General features: G+C 39.3%; 6 protein-coding genes and 1 long non-coding RNA gene across 11 annotated transcripts in view; 1 reads left to right on the top strand and 6 right to left on the bottom strand.

The window, feature by feature from the left end:
• Nucleotides 1–669, top strand: part of LOC113464231 (uncharacterized) — a 4,050-nt gene extending 3,381 nt beyond the window's left edge. The window contains exons 2-3 of the long non-coding RNA XR_003389077.1: nt 358–502; nt 579–669. This is a non-coding gene — a long non-coding RNA (uncharacterized LOC113464231). The remainder of the gene's footprint in view (nt 1–357; nt 503–578) is intronic.
• Nucleotides 1–1,408, bottom strand: part of LOC108624248 (uncharacterized) — a 2,028-nt gene extending 620 nt beyond the window's left edge. The window contains exons 1-2 of the mRNA XM_018023408.2: nt 574–1,408; nt 1–75 (exon numbers count right to left, since the gene is read on the bottom strand). The exon at nt 1–75 is cut by the window's left edge and continues 26 nt beyond it. Of these exons, the coding sequence (XP_017878897.1) occupies nt 1–75; nt 574–1,388 (890 nt within the window). The 5' untranslated portion in view covers nt 1,389–1,408. The remainder of the gene's footprint in view (nt 76–573) is intronic.
• Nucleotides 1,409–2,041: 633 nt separating this feature from the next.
• Nucleotides 2,042–4,087, bottom strand: LOC108624247 (odorant receptor 13a-like). 2 transcript variants are annotated; one of them, XR_003389071.1, is made up of 5 exons: nt 3,260–4,087; nt 2,601–2,700; nt 2,427–2,531; nt 2,193–2,296; nt 2,042–2,131 (listed from the first exon to the last, which is right to left on the bottom strand). XR_003389071.1 is itself a non-coding variant. In XM_018023407.2 (5 exons), exons 1-5 carry the CDS (start codon nt 4,072–4,074, stop codon nt 2,081–2,083), a joined length of 1,227 nt encoding a protein of 408 aa, XP_017878896.1. In that variant the 5' UTR covers nt 4,075–4,087; the 3' UTR covers nt 2,042–2,080. The 2 variants fall into 2 exon arrangements, 1 of the variants encoding a protein (XP_017878896.1); XM_018023407.2 differs by having other exon boundaries at nt 2,193–2,348.
• A 658-nt stretch (nt 4,088–4,745) lies between these two features.
• Nucleotides 4,746–6,743, bottom strand: LOC108624246 (uncharacterized). Its single transcript, XM_018023406.2, is given in 6 exon segments — nt 4,746–4,820; nt 4,882–5,028; nt 5,107–5,211; nt 5,279–5,306; nt 5,308–5,376; nt 5,919–6,743. Coding segments are annotated over 6 exon segments (1,203 nt in total). The 5' UTR covers nt 6,722–6,743; the 3' UTR covers nt 4,746–4,769.
• Nucleotides 6,744–6,785: 42 nt separating this feature from the next.
• LOC108624245 (odorant receptor 85b-like) lies at nt 6,786–9,380 on the bottom strand. 2 transcript variants are annotated; one of them, XM_026812974.1, is made up of 6 exons: nt 8,905–9,380; nt 8,428–8,778; nt 8,143–8,242; nt 7,970–8,080; nt 7,747–7,902; nt 6,787–7,665 (listed from the first exon to the last, which is right to left on the bottom strand). In XM_026812974.1, exons 1-6 carry the CDS (start codon nt 9,240–9,242, stop codon nt 7,612–7,614), a joined length of 1,110 nt encoding a protein of 369 aa, XP_026668775.1. In that variant the 5' UTR covers nt 9,243–9,380; the 3' UTR covers nt 6,787–7,611. The 2 variants fall into 2 exon arrangements, with proteins under 2 accessions (XP_017878894.2, XP_026668775.1); XM_018023405.2 differs by having other exon boundaries at nt 6,786–7,665; nt 8,428–9,380.
• A 64-nt stretch (nt 9,381–9,444) lies between these two features.
• On the bottom strand, nt 9,445–11,470 carry LOC108624265 (odorant receptor 4-like). Of its 2 annotated transcripts, XM_018023426.2 has the most exons (5): nt 10,603–11,470; nt 10,298–10,397; nt 10,121–10,231; nt 9,886–10,041; nt 9,445–9,829 (listed from the first exon to the last, which is right to left on the bottom strand). In XM_018023426.2, the coding sequence occupies exons 1-5, from the start codon at nt 11,460–11,462 to the stop codon at nt 9,779–9,781; spliced, it is 1,278 nt and encodes a 425-aa protein (XP_017878915.2). In that variant the 5' UTR covers nt 11,463–11,470; the 3' UTR covers nt 9,445–9,778. The 2 variants fall into 2 exon arrangements, with proteins under 2 accessions (XP_017878915.2, XP_026668772.1); XM_026812971.1 differs by having other exon boundaries at nt 9,886–10,231.
• A 779-nt stretch (nt 11,471–12,249) lies between these two features.
• Nucleotides 12,250–12,328, bottom strand: part of LOC108624243 (odorant receptor 85b-like) — a 2,391-nt gene continuing 2,312 nt past the window's right edge. For both annotated transcript variants that reach the window (XM_018023402.2, XM_026812973.1), the window contains one exon: nt 12,250–12,328. The gene's annotated coding sequence lies outside the window, so the exon portion shown is untranslated.

The following is a 12,328-nucleotide window of genomic DNA, read 5'->3' as shown; positions in this document are numbered from 1 at the left end:
CATATGTCCACCGTGGACCCCAAAAATTCGGCGAAAGACATTTGTCGCAACGTTCTTTCTGTGAGCGTTAAAAATCTGAAATGACCAACACTTCTTACTGAGTCAACAGTATTTCGAAAATCAAAAATATCCATCAAGGAATGAGGAATTTACAGGAGTTTTTGTACATGAGACTTGTATGACCTTTCCTAACACTACAAAAACTACATCCTCCCTCCCTCTCTCTCAAAAATGTTGCCGTTTCAGCTATACAATTTTTCTAAGTAACAGGATTCCCCGCCTTCGATACCCTTAGATACCATAAAATTTTAAGTTGTTGCCTCTCAATAGGACCTCTCGTAATTATGCATTTGACAGGTAAGAAGCAACCAGACTGATCGTAAATGAGAGGAAGCGGGTCATTAAGACGGGCTATAGAGAAAGAGAGGACTACACAATCAAAAACTAATATCAGTCCTCCATGATCAATGCTAAGAATACTTCGGATAACATGAAGAACCAAGTAAAATAGATATTAGACATTATAGGAAATAATTATAAAAAATAAATAAATATAAATTTATGTATACACACTTCAGAATTCGAACGTGTTGGGACACAACCCTCGCTATTCTACGGTCCACGTTGTCGTTCATATCAGATCGGCCGTCGACCAAATGATTAAGCCAATTTATCAACACTTGGATCTGGCCGCAAACGTGGGCTGCCAAGGCGGCTGCCAAACCGCAAGTAGCTGCGGAAATCGAGTGCTCCAAAAAGGCGGCCGTTAATTGAGTGGAAAGGACAATTTCGTTCGCCGGACTGTGCCGGATGTCCATTATATACGACGAGAAAGGGAATACCAAGGGAATGTAGGTGAGATTATCCTCAGTTGTAATTTTACCAATACTAATTGGTATAATCATATTATAGAATACGAAACCACTATACGTAAAAAGTGTGCACAGAACTATCATCTTCCGGCCGAAATTCGCGTTTGTCAGCATGGTATCGCGGTCGTTGCCGAAAGTAATGTTCTTCCAGTCCCATTTAATTCGCTCCATGCACTCACGAATTTCAGCCCCGTGGGCGATCATGGAAGAGTACTTCGCGAACGACATCACGCCGTAGATTACGGGACCACATTGTTTCAGTTTGCCGTAAACATCTTCTATCTCAAGAAATATGTAGATAGCCATGGGAAGGGAACGGAATGCCATAAGACCGTAGCATGCAACATTTATGAACTGAAAAAAGTATTTTTGTAATTTTGGTGTCGTATATGATCTTGGCCAAAGACCCATCGGTTTCAGTAATCGACGGGTCCATTGAATGCTTAGATCAATGTGTTGTTGATAATCGAATTTGGCCGAAGGTGGATGATTGTCGTCGGTTATTGATTGATGCATCCTTGATGCTTAAGAGTACGACCAAGACTGTGCTGCTCAGCAATATCGGTTTGCCGGGAATAATAATGTCGCGCTTGCGCTGGCTTGTAATTTCTGTCGTCAGCAGGGACCAGGCAAAAGCGATTTTCTACTTTTAAATTCACCCTTCCGATCAGTTCAGTTGTTTTCACTTCATGGATTATGAGTGAACGTAGTAGAGTAATAGCGGTAAAACATCGAAAGCTTAATTTTCAAAGTTCGCGATTCGGGAAGATTACGTTTCCAGTTAATCAATTTATGAGGTGATCGATTCGTAGACACCACGCGAGTGTATTTGCTACGTTTATTCTACCTCCATGTTACAAAAATATGTACAACAAGATTACTACATGTCATTTCTTTTAGTGTTTAAAATCATTCGTGCATAAACTCTGATAGTATTTTTTTTATTATCTTTTGTGTGTCGGACGATTAATTGTAGTTGGGTACAGGGGTAAGTACTCCAAAATACAATATATGTATATAGGAATTAAGCAGCACAATACAGCGCAAATCTATTTTTAAACACTTCTCTACGTGTGATTCTTGAAATGTGTCGAGATTTGTGTGAAATACTTTTCACATTCAATAACTGTTCTTTATGTGTAACAGTACTGGTTCCTCTACCGCAGACACATCAACAGATTATAAATAACATTGTCTTTGAAACAAACTTATGTAGTTGCTCGTAACACATTCAAAAAACCGACAGCAGTCTTAATAACCTGTTATCGTTAAAAAAATTCAGTTACTGCTTACGGATAGAAAAATCATTATGATACTTACATTGGCAAAGGTGTTGATAGTTAATTCCACCATCTTCCCGGCTGTTAATGATGCCGTGGAATTGGACATCGCTATTATCATAACGCAGCAGAGTTTCTTCTTTCCTGGCAATCGATACCATTCGATCATGTATGACATCTCACCGATTTTCCTGCACTGTCATGCTTTTCTTAATGTCCACATATTTTTTAATGGTACATCATCCTACAATTCTGAACTTTATAGGAAACTTACGTTCTCGGTCACTATTTCGCCTATGTAGCAAAATATGAAAATGTTGAACGTCAGCGATATGAGTAAGCTGACATAAGTTATGGCAGTTTTTAAGTCATTGATTTCCTGTAATATTAAATATCATAACATTAAGAAGTTTGAATGTACATTATACTCAATCCACAAAAGTCCTACCATGATTACGTAATATCCAACGAGACATATATCCAATGTGCAGCCCAAAAATTCGGCGAAAGACATTTGTCGCAGCGTTTGTTCTGTGAGCGTTAAAAATCTGAAATGGCCAGTACTCCTTATTGAATCAACAGCGATAGAAAATAAAAAATATCTATGAATGAAAAAAATGTACAGGGATTCTTGTACATGAGCGTTATACTATGATCTTCTCTAATCCTATACATCAAAACCTACAGTTCTCTCCCTCTCTCTCTTAATAGGAGTTGTAAAATTTTCCCAAGAAATAGGATTTCCCGCCATTGATACCCTTCGACACCATAAAATTTTAAATTGTTGCCTGTCAATAGGATCGCCCGTAATTATGCACTTGGCAGGTAAGAACCAACCGGCCTGTTTGAGAGGGAGTTGTTTGAATTTCGAAAACGTTCGAGAGTAGAGACGCTGCATGAGCGTAAATGAGGCGAAGCGACCCCATTAAGATAGAGACAGAGGACTATACATACATAAAATCAAAAATATCAGTCTTCCATGGGCGCGTAAAAACACGACATCGGATAACATGAAGAACTAACTAAAATAGATATTAGACATTATAGGAAATAATTATGACCATTTCATGAAGTAAAAAGAATAAATATAAATGTATGTATACACACTTCAGAATTCGAACGTGTTGGGACACAATCCTCGCTATTCTACGGTCCACGTTGTCGTCCATATCGGATCGGCCGTCGACCAAATGATTAAGCCAATTTATCAACACTTGGATCTGGCCGCAAACGTGGGCTGCCAAGGAGGCTGCCAAACCGCAAGCGGCTACGCCAGTCGTGTGTCCCACAAAGGCGGCCGTTAATTGAATGGAAAAGACAATTTCGTTCACCGGACTGTGCCGGGTGTCCATTATATACGACGAGAAAGGGAACACCAGGGGAATGTAGGTGAGATTATCCTCAGTTGTAATTTTACCAATGCTAAACGGTATGACCACGTTATAGAATACAAAGCCACTATACGTGAAAAGTGTGCAGAGAATTGTCATCTTCCGGCCGAAATTTGCGTTCGTCAGCATGATATCGCGATCGTCGCTGAAAGTAATGTTCTTCCAGTCCCATTTAATTCGCTCGACGCACTCACGAATTTCAGCCCCGTGGACGATCATGGAATAGTATTTCGCGAACGATATCAAGCCAAAGATTAGGGGACCACATTGTTTCAGTTTACTGTACACATCTTCTATCTCAAGAAATATGTAGATAGCCATGGGAAGAGAACGGAATGCTATAAGACCGTAAAATGCAACGTTTATGAACTGAAAAAAGTATTTTTGTAATTTTGGTGTCGCATGTGAACTTGGCCAAAGACCAATCGGTTTCAGTAATCGACGGGTCCATTGAATGCTTAGATCAATGTGTTGTTGATAATCGTATTTGACCGAAGGTGGATGATTGTCGTCAGTTATTGATTGATGCATCCTTGATGCTTAAGCGCATAACCAAGACTAACTGCTGTTCAGTATTGCCGGTTTGCCGGGAATAATAATGTCGCGCTTGCGCTTGCTTGTAATTCTTGTCGCCAGCAGGGACCAGGCAAAAGCGATTTGCTACTGTTAGATTCACCCTTCCGATCAGTTCAGTTGTTTTCACTTCATGGATTATGAGTGAACGTAGTAGAGTAATAGCGGTAAAACATCGGGAGCTTAATGTTCAAAGTTCGCGATTCGAGAAGATTACGTTTCGGGTTAATCAATTTATGAGGTGATCGATTCGTAGATACCATGCAGGTGCATTTGCTACGTTTATTCTACCTCCATGTTACAAACATATATACAACAAAATTACTACATGTCATTTCTTTTAGTGTTTACAATCATTCGTGCATAAACTCAGATAGTATTTTTTTTTAATATCTTTTGTATGTCGGACATTTAATTGTGGTTGGGTACAGGGGTAAGTACTCCAAAATACAATATATGTATATAGGAATTAAGCAGCACAATGCAGCGCAAATCCATTTTTAAACAGTTCTCTACGCGTGATACTTGAAATGTCCCAAGAATTGTGTAATATATTTTTCACACTCAATAACTGTTCTTTATGTGTAACAGTACTGGTTCCTTCACCGCAGTCACATCAACAGATTATAAATAACATTGTCTTTGAAACAAACTTATGTAGTTGCTCGTAACACATTCAAAAAACCGACCGCAGTCTTAATAACCTGTTATCGTTAAAAAAATTCAGTTACTGCTTACGGATAGAAAAATCATTATAATACTTACATTGGCAAACGTGTTGATAGTTAATTCCACCATCTTCCCGGCCGTTAATGATGCCGTAGAATTGGTCATCGCTATTATCATAACGCAGCAGAGTTTCTTCTTTCGTGGCAATTGATACCATTCGATCATCTCACCGATTTTCCTGCACTGTTACACTCTGCTTATTGTCCACGTATTTTTTAATCGAATGTCATCCTACAATTCTGAACTTTATAAGAAACTTACGTTCTCGGTCACTATCTCGCCTATGTAGCAAAATATGAAAATGCTAAACGTCAGCGATATGAGTAAGCTGACGTAAGTTATGACACTTTTTAATTCAATGAATTCCTTTAATGTTAAACATCATAACATTAAGGAGTTTGAAAACATTATAACTGATTCAGAAAAATCCTACCATGATTACGTAATATCCAACGAGACATGTCCAATATGCGGCCCAAAACTTCGGCGAATGTCACTTGTTGCAGCGTTTGTTCTGTGAGCGTTAAAAAACTGAAATGGCCAGTACTTCTTATTGAATCAACAGTGATAGAAAATAAAAAATATCTATGAATGAAAACAATGTACAGGGATTCTTGTACATGAGCGTTATATGATCTTCTCTAATCTTATACATCAAAACCTACAGTTCTCTCTCTCTTAATAGGAGTTGTAAAATTTTCCCAAGAAATAGGATTTTCCGCCATTGATACCCTTCGACGTCATAAAATTTACAATTGTTGCCTGTCAATAGGATCGCTCGTACTTATGTACTTGGCAGGTAAGAACCAACCGGCCTTATTGACAGGGAGTTGTTTGAATTTCGAAAACGTTCGAGAGTGGGGACGCTGCATGCTTATAAATGAGACGAAGCGATCCCATTAAGATAGAGACAGGACTATACATACATAAAATCAAAAATATATCATGGGCGCATAAAAACACGACATCGGATAACATGAAAAACTAACTAAAATAGATATTAGACATTATAAGAAATAATTATTGCTATTTCATGAAGTAAAAAGAATAAATATAATTGTATGTATACACACTTCAGAATTCGAACGTGTTGGGACACAATCCTCGCTATTCTACGGTCCACGTTGTCGTCCATATCGGATCGGCCGTCGACCAAATGATTAAGCCAATTTATCAAGACTTGAATCTGGCCGCAAACGTGGGCTGCCAAGGAGGCTGCCAGACCGCAAGCGGCTACGCCAGTCGTGTGTCCCACAAAGGCGATCAGTAATTGAATAGAAAAGACAATCTCGTTTGCCGGACTGTACCGGGTGTCAATTATATACGATGAGAAAGGGTACACCAGGGGAATGTAGGTGAGATTATCCTTTGTAATTTTGCCAGTGGTTAACGGTATGACCACGTTATAGAATACACAGCCACTATACGTAAAAAGTGTGCATAGAATTGTTATCTTCCGGCCGAAATTTGCGTTTGTCAGCATGATATCGTGATCGTCGCTGAAAGTAATGTTCTTCCAGTCCCATTTAATTCGCTCCACGCACTCAGCTCCGTGGACCATCATAGAAGAGTATTTCGCGAACGATATCAAGCCAAAGATTAGGGGGCCACATTGTTTCAACTTTATGTAAGGATCTTTTATTTCAAGAAATACGTACATAGCCATGGGAATCGAACGGAACGCTGTTAGACTGTAGATTACGACATTTATGAACCGGGAAAAGTATTTTTGTAATTTTGGTGCCATATGTGAGTTTGGCCAAAGACCAATAAGTTTTAATAATAAACGGGACCATTGAATGCTCAGATTAAAGTTTTGTCGATAATTGTATTCGCTCGGAGCTCGGTGTTCACTATCGGTTACTGAGGTTTGCATCGTTGACCCTTGAAAACACGATCGCGACTAAATGATTACTAATATCAGTTCGAAGGGAAAAATAATAATGCGATGGCGCCCGTTTGCAGTTTCCGGCTGCACTAGGGGAAAGGCAAGTGTGGCGTGCGATCTGCATTTAGTTTCACCCTTCCGACTAGTTCAGTCCTTTATGCATTATGTGCGATCAAAATAGAATAATAACAGTGAAACATCGACAACTCGATTTTCAAAGTTTGCATGCTGAATTGCTAATCAATTTATGAGTGTAAGGGATACTGAAAGCAGGCTGTATAATGTCAATCGAGGGATCACACCATGCATGGCGTCATGGCTTCCTTAAACCAAGTGTTTAGTCTGTCTAGAGTTCTAGAGGATAAGAGTAGACTAGGACTGAGAGACTGGGGTTGCTTCGTTCGACGAGGCGTGGCATTCATTCGGGCCTTAGCCACTATACTGATCGTTTGAATATAAAACATTGAGAACTTATTCTCTTTATTTCAACTCCACAATAATTTCCCGTCGTACACGAAGTAATCGATTTCTGGAAAAATGCTTCCTTTCATTTGATTTTCTGTGGGTGCAAGAATATTAACACCAAGATGATCACACATTTGGAAAAATAGGCCAAGTGCTTTAACAGTCGAACATATTTTTATGTGAAATTCGTAAAATCTATCACATTATTTACAATATGTAAAACAGAGGATAGGATTGGTAACTGTAATTATGTAATATAAGCAAAAGGTAAATTTTTATTCAGATCAGAATTAATTCCCTTTCTGGACAAGTTCGAGTGTGTGCTGTACAACAATTTTATTTCATCTTCTATGCTACAAGAATTTTACGTTCAATACTGCCAGTTGTATGGTGTGAAACCATTTGAGAAATGCCTAGTCTGTGAACTGTCGTAGCATGTTCAAGTACGCGACTGAAGTCTTGACGACCTGTCACGTTTGGCGAAAGTTTATAATAAAAATTGGTAATTGCTGGACGGTGCGAGAAATCAAAATACGTGTAACACTTACGTCACCGAAGCTGCTAATGGAAAGCTCGATGATACTGCCAGCAGTGATCCTCGTAGTCGAGCGGGACATCGAAATTATCAGAGACACAGCGAGGCTTTTCTTCACAGGCATTCGATACCAATCAATCATGTAAGATTTATCACCAATTTTCACTGCCTGTAATGCAATACACATTGAAGATGACACAATAGGACAGACTGTTATTTTAACTTAAAGAAAGAACCTCTTGTGATAATAGCTCGCCGATGTAACAGAATATAAAAATATTGAACGTGACGGATATAAGTAATATTATGAATGTCAATCCACTAACAGGTTCTTTAGGATCCCATTCCTGAAAAAGGTCCGTATCAGGATATTAAATACATTAAATCTACTTAAATCGTAAACTCATACCATCATTGTATGGTATCCTAGGAAACACATATTTATAGTACAGCCCACGACTTCTACTAGCGATATTTCGCGTAAGAGATTCTCCATGTGAGCTACAAAACTGAAATGTCACAATAAACAATCTTAAAAAACAAGACATTCTCGAGAAACTCCATTTCAGTATCCACGAATCTTTATAATTTTCTCTCTTTTTTTCAAGTTACGGTCGTAGGAGTGTTTATCTATCTACGTCTCTTGAATTGCAGCTACAGTGTGGTTTAAATATTAACTAATAGTTGATCTTACTTAACTATCCGAACGTGTTGTTCCACGACACTAGCCAGCCTTTGGTCTAGACACTGGTCGTCCTTTTCCCTCCCATCGACCAAGTTCTCTAACCAGGCCATCAAAACCTGCAATTGTCCGCACACATGCATGGCGAGTAGGGCAGCTAGACCGCAAGCAGCTACCGTAATATTATGAGCGACGAATCCCGAAAACAATTGAATGGTATAAAAGATTTCATTGGCGGGGCTGTGACGGACGTCGAGTAGGACTCTCGGAAAAGGGTAAACGAGCCGCCTGTACGTCAAATTGCCACCCTCTTCGATTATCTTCGCTCGCGTAAGCGGTAATGCTATGTAATAGAAGACCATGCTGCCGTACATAAAGAAGCCGCAAATTACGATTATTCGACGACAAAAACTCGCATTGTCCAGCATAATCTTACGATCTTCCCAGTGTTTCACATTCTTCCAGTCGTCCTCGATGTATTTCACGCACCTGTATATGTCGTCCTCGCGAGCGATCAGCACGCAGTACTTGATAATCGCCATCACGAAAAAGCTCAGAGCGCTGCTGAGCCTTAATTGGCTGTAAAAATCCTTGCTCTCGAAGATCACGTTAATACCTCCGGGAATGAGAATAGCCAGGAGCAGGACGTAACAAGCGAGCCTCAGAAGGAACTGTTCGATCGTTCTTAGCCAGGATCGGTTTTTAGATTTTGGCCAAGTGCCGATTGTTCTCAACGTCCATACGTTCAAGCGGACATTGAAGTCCCGATCTTTTTTATAATTCTCGTTAAGGAAATTCTTCGTGTCATTGAGTTTATTCATGCTCATCGTTGAATGTCACTTGGCGAAAGAGCCTTTGCGACTGCCGCTGAAGACTGGTCAGCGAGTCCTGCGCTTGCGCTCGTAAGACAAAATGGGTATAGGGTAAATTGATACTGTGTACGTATTTCAGTTGAAAATTATTGTTTCTCGATGGGGTTTGAACTTAGTTCGACTGAAATGCGACATAATGATATGCTTACTTCAAAAGCGCCGGAGAAATGCGCAGAACTGAAGGCAGACTATGATTATCGTGTATGCATCGGGACATCAGGATAGCAGTTATAGAAAATATGGTACACTGTAGAAACCTTGGAAAGAGTTTACACAATTTTCTCTTTTAATGCCACGGTTGACAATTCCTCGAAAGGTGAAGTGTAAGTAATATATGAAGCGGAGTGCGTGAGATGGATTGGAAACGATTTGTTCCTTTGTTAATACTAGCTTTTATTTAAAAAATGAGAACGGCTTCACATCGGAGATACATGTTTCCAATTTCTAGTGAGGAGTAACGTGTCACGCACTATTCACGACGGATGAAAGTTTTATACGACTTCCCGCAGTATGTTCAAGTATCCCATTGACAATTTGCAGATCTGGAAATTGTTTTTCATACGGTACGTGTAAGTTAGAATTTGTATGTAATACTTACGCTTGTAAAAGTACCCAGGGACATCTCTACCATCTTTCCAGCCGTGAGTCTCATCGGGTAATTCGACACGACGATTAACAATATTAACGAACGCGCGTGTTTCATCGGAAGTCGATACCAATTCACCGTACAAGATGCTTGACCCACGATCTGACTCTTTCAGAAAGTATTTAGAATAATAAATATATTCAGAGTTTTTACAGTTTGTAATAAATGTTAAATGAAAGCATGTTACTTCATTGAGAAGAAGCTGGCCGATGTAACAGAGTATGAAAACACAAAAAGTACAAGATATTTCCAGAGTGAGGTAGACCACCATTATCGTGGTATTATTATTATCCAGCTCCTGTATCATAGTGTGTCATGTCGGTGTTATATTTCTGAATATGCTTTAAGAATAACTTTCACATACCAAGAGAATGTAATATCCGCCGAGGCACATCATAGTCGTACCGCCTAGAATTTCGCTTAGACAAATGTATTCTGTAATTTTTTGAATGTTGTATGAAAATCTGTAATCAATGTAGTACTAATATGAATTATTTACTGAATTATGAAATGTAGTCGAGAGGATTGATGTTGTATATTGAAATTGTTACACTGCTAATCAGTATAATTCGAACTCACGTTTGGTTATCTAATCGTATAAGCGTCGTATATTCCGACGTAAATCGTCAGTAGTAGGACCGAAACACAGCTTTGAATGAACTCACTTACTGTTTTATGCTCGTCTGATAGTTCACGATATCTGTGATTCTTCGCTGCACTTCCCGTTCGGTCATGTCGTCGTTCTCTGCAAGCTGTTTCATTTTGTTCGCCAGAATCCTTAACAAGCTGCAAATGTGAAGAACTAAGATTGCCGAGATTCCGCATGTTCCGGTGATGGCCGAGTAAAGTATAGATCCGGACAGGACTTGCATCACGAAGATTATCTCGTAGTTTGGAGATTGCTGAGCGTCAAAAATTACGTAGTACGAGGGCAAAGGTAAGGGTCTTATGGTGGTGTTATCAGGTAGCGTAATCGGCCCTTTGAGAAGGGGTATGATCGTCCGGTAGCATAGTCCACCGCCATAAATGGTAATCGCGACGGTCAACACTATACTTCTACCGGTTTTCGCCTTCTCGAGGAAAATCAGTCGATTTTCCTCGGTCGCGGCAATCCAGTCACGTTTAATCGCTTTTAAACTCTCCTGAATTTCCTTTGATCGATACAGGAGAATAGTGTATTTAGGCACCTGCATGCCGCACAGAACTAGCGGACCGAGAAGTTTCATTTTCACTTTCGGATTTTTCTCCTTTAGGACTGTATACAGGAAAGTTGGTGTCAGCATGAAAAAGAATAAAAAGTATGCGACAAATTGTGCGATCTTTTGTATAATTTTTGAGGACAGGTGTGAGTCAGGTGGGAGAGGCCAAACGCCGAGGAAAGTTAAAATTGGTTTCACGAGGCTCGTAGCATACTTGAAACCTTGCTCCGCCTTTTCTGTCTGATACCAGTTATCCATGGTCGAATGCTCGAACGTGACTGGATACACGTAACCAGCAGAGGGGATGGGTTTCGATTTTATGGGCATCATAGCGCTTGCGTATATCAAATGTTAAACAATATCATTTCTCAGAAACATCGGGCATTTCATCTGGATTATACTTGTTGAAATTATACGTTTGAAAATTATATGTACTGGCAAGACGGATTCATTCGTCTGAGGAAAGTTCTTTCGTAAGAGCAACTTGATGATCCTGCCACTACCGTTCATTTTTTCAAGATAGTGTAATTGCGATTTAGAAGTTATAGAAACGCGACGAACAAAAATATTATAAACAACTCATTACAAATTTTTATAAAAAGATGACGGTTGTCGAAAATTTGATACGCTTTTAATCTCCGATGGAAGTTTTCCGTTGTCTACAATGATGTTTCTAGCCCGTTCATTGATCAACGGTTCGAGCAATACTATAAGTATATGCATTAAAAAGGATTGCGCAAACAGAGGGGAACCAGCTGTGCGTTGGCGAGCACACCATCGTGCTCTGTTTCTCTGTTATTCGCTATAACAGAATATTATTACATCGTTTATTATAAGTTCCTCGTCTATCATGATACTTATAATTCCGGAAAGGACGAATCGGTAGTGTACGTGTTATATTCTCATCCCTTTGGACTATTTTCGCACGGGTAAGTGATATCGCAATTTTTATAAAGAATAATGCCGTCAGGCATATCGCAGTTTAAGAATAGTCAGGTGCAAAACAGGCTATCAGGGTGATAATTACAGAAAATATGGTAACAAGGATTCTAGATGGATTTAGTACAATTTTCTCTTTGACTGCCATAGTAAGCAGCTCGAAAAAATTTGAATAAATATTGCTTGAATAAATAAAAAAGTGCTTCTTTGATAAAATAGTAATGAGAACTGCGCTACTCAAAGCAAATTGGCGAATA

Source organism: Ceratina calcarata, unplaced genomic scaffold, assembly GCF_001652005.2.
Source record: "Ceratina calcarata isolate Rehan_Ccalc_2016 unplaced genomic scaffold, ASM165200v1 scaffold304.2_split_2, whole genome shotgun sequence".
Taxonomy (NCBI): Eukaryota; Metazoa; Arthropoda; class Insecta; order Hymenoptera; family Apidae; genus Ceratina; species Ceratina calcarata.
Note: the sequence above shows the minus strand (reverse complement) of the source record. Positions and strands in the feature narration are given on the sequence as shown.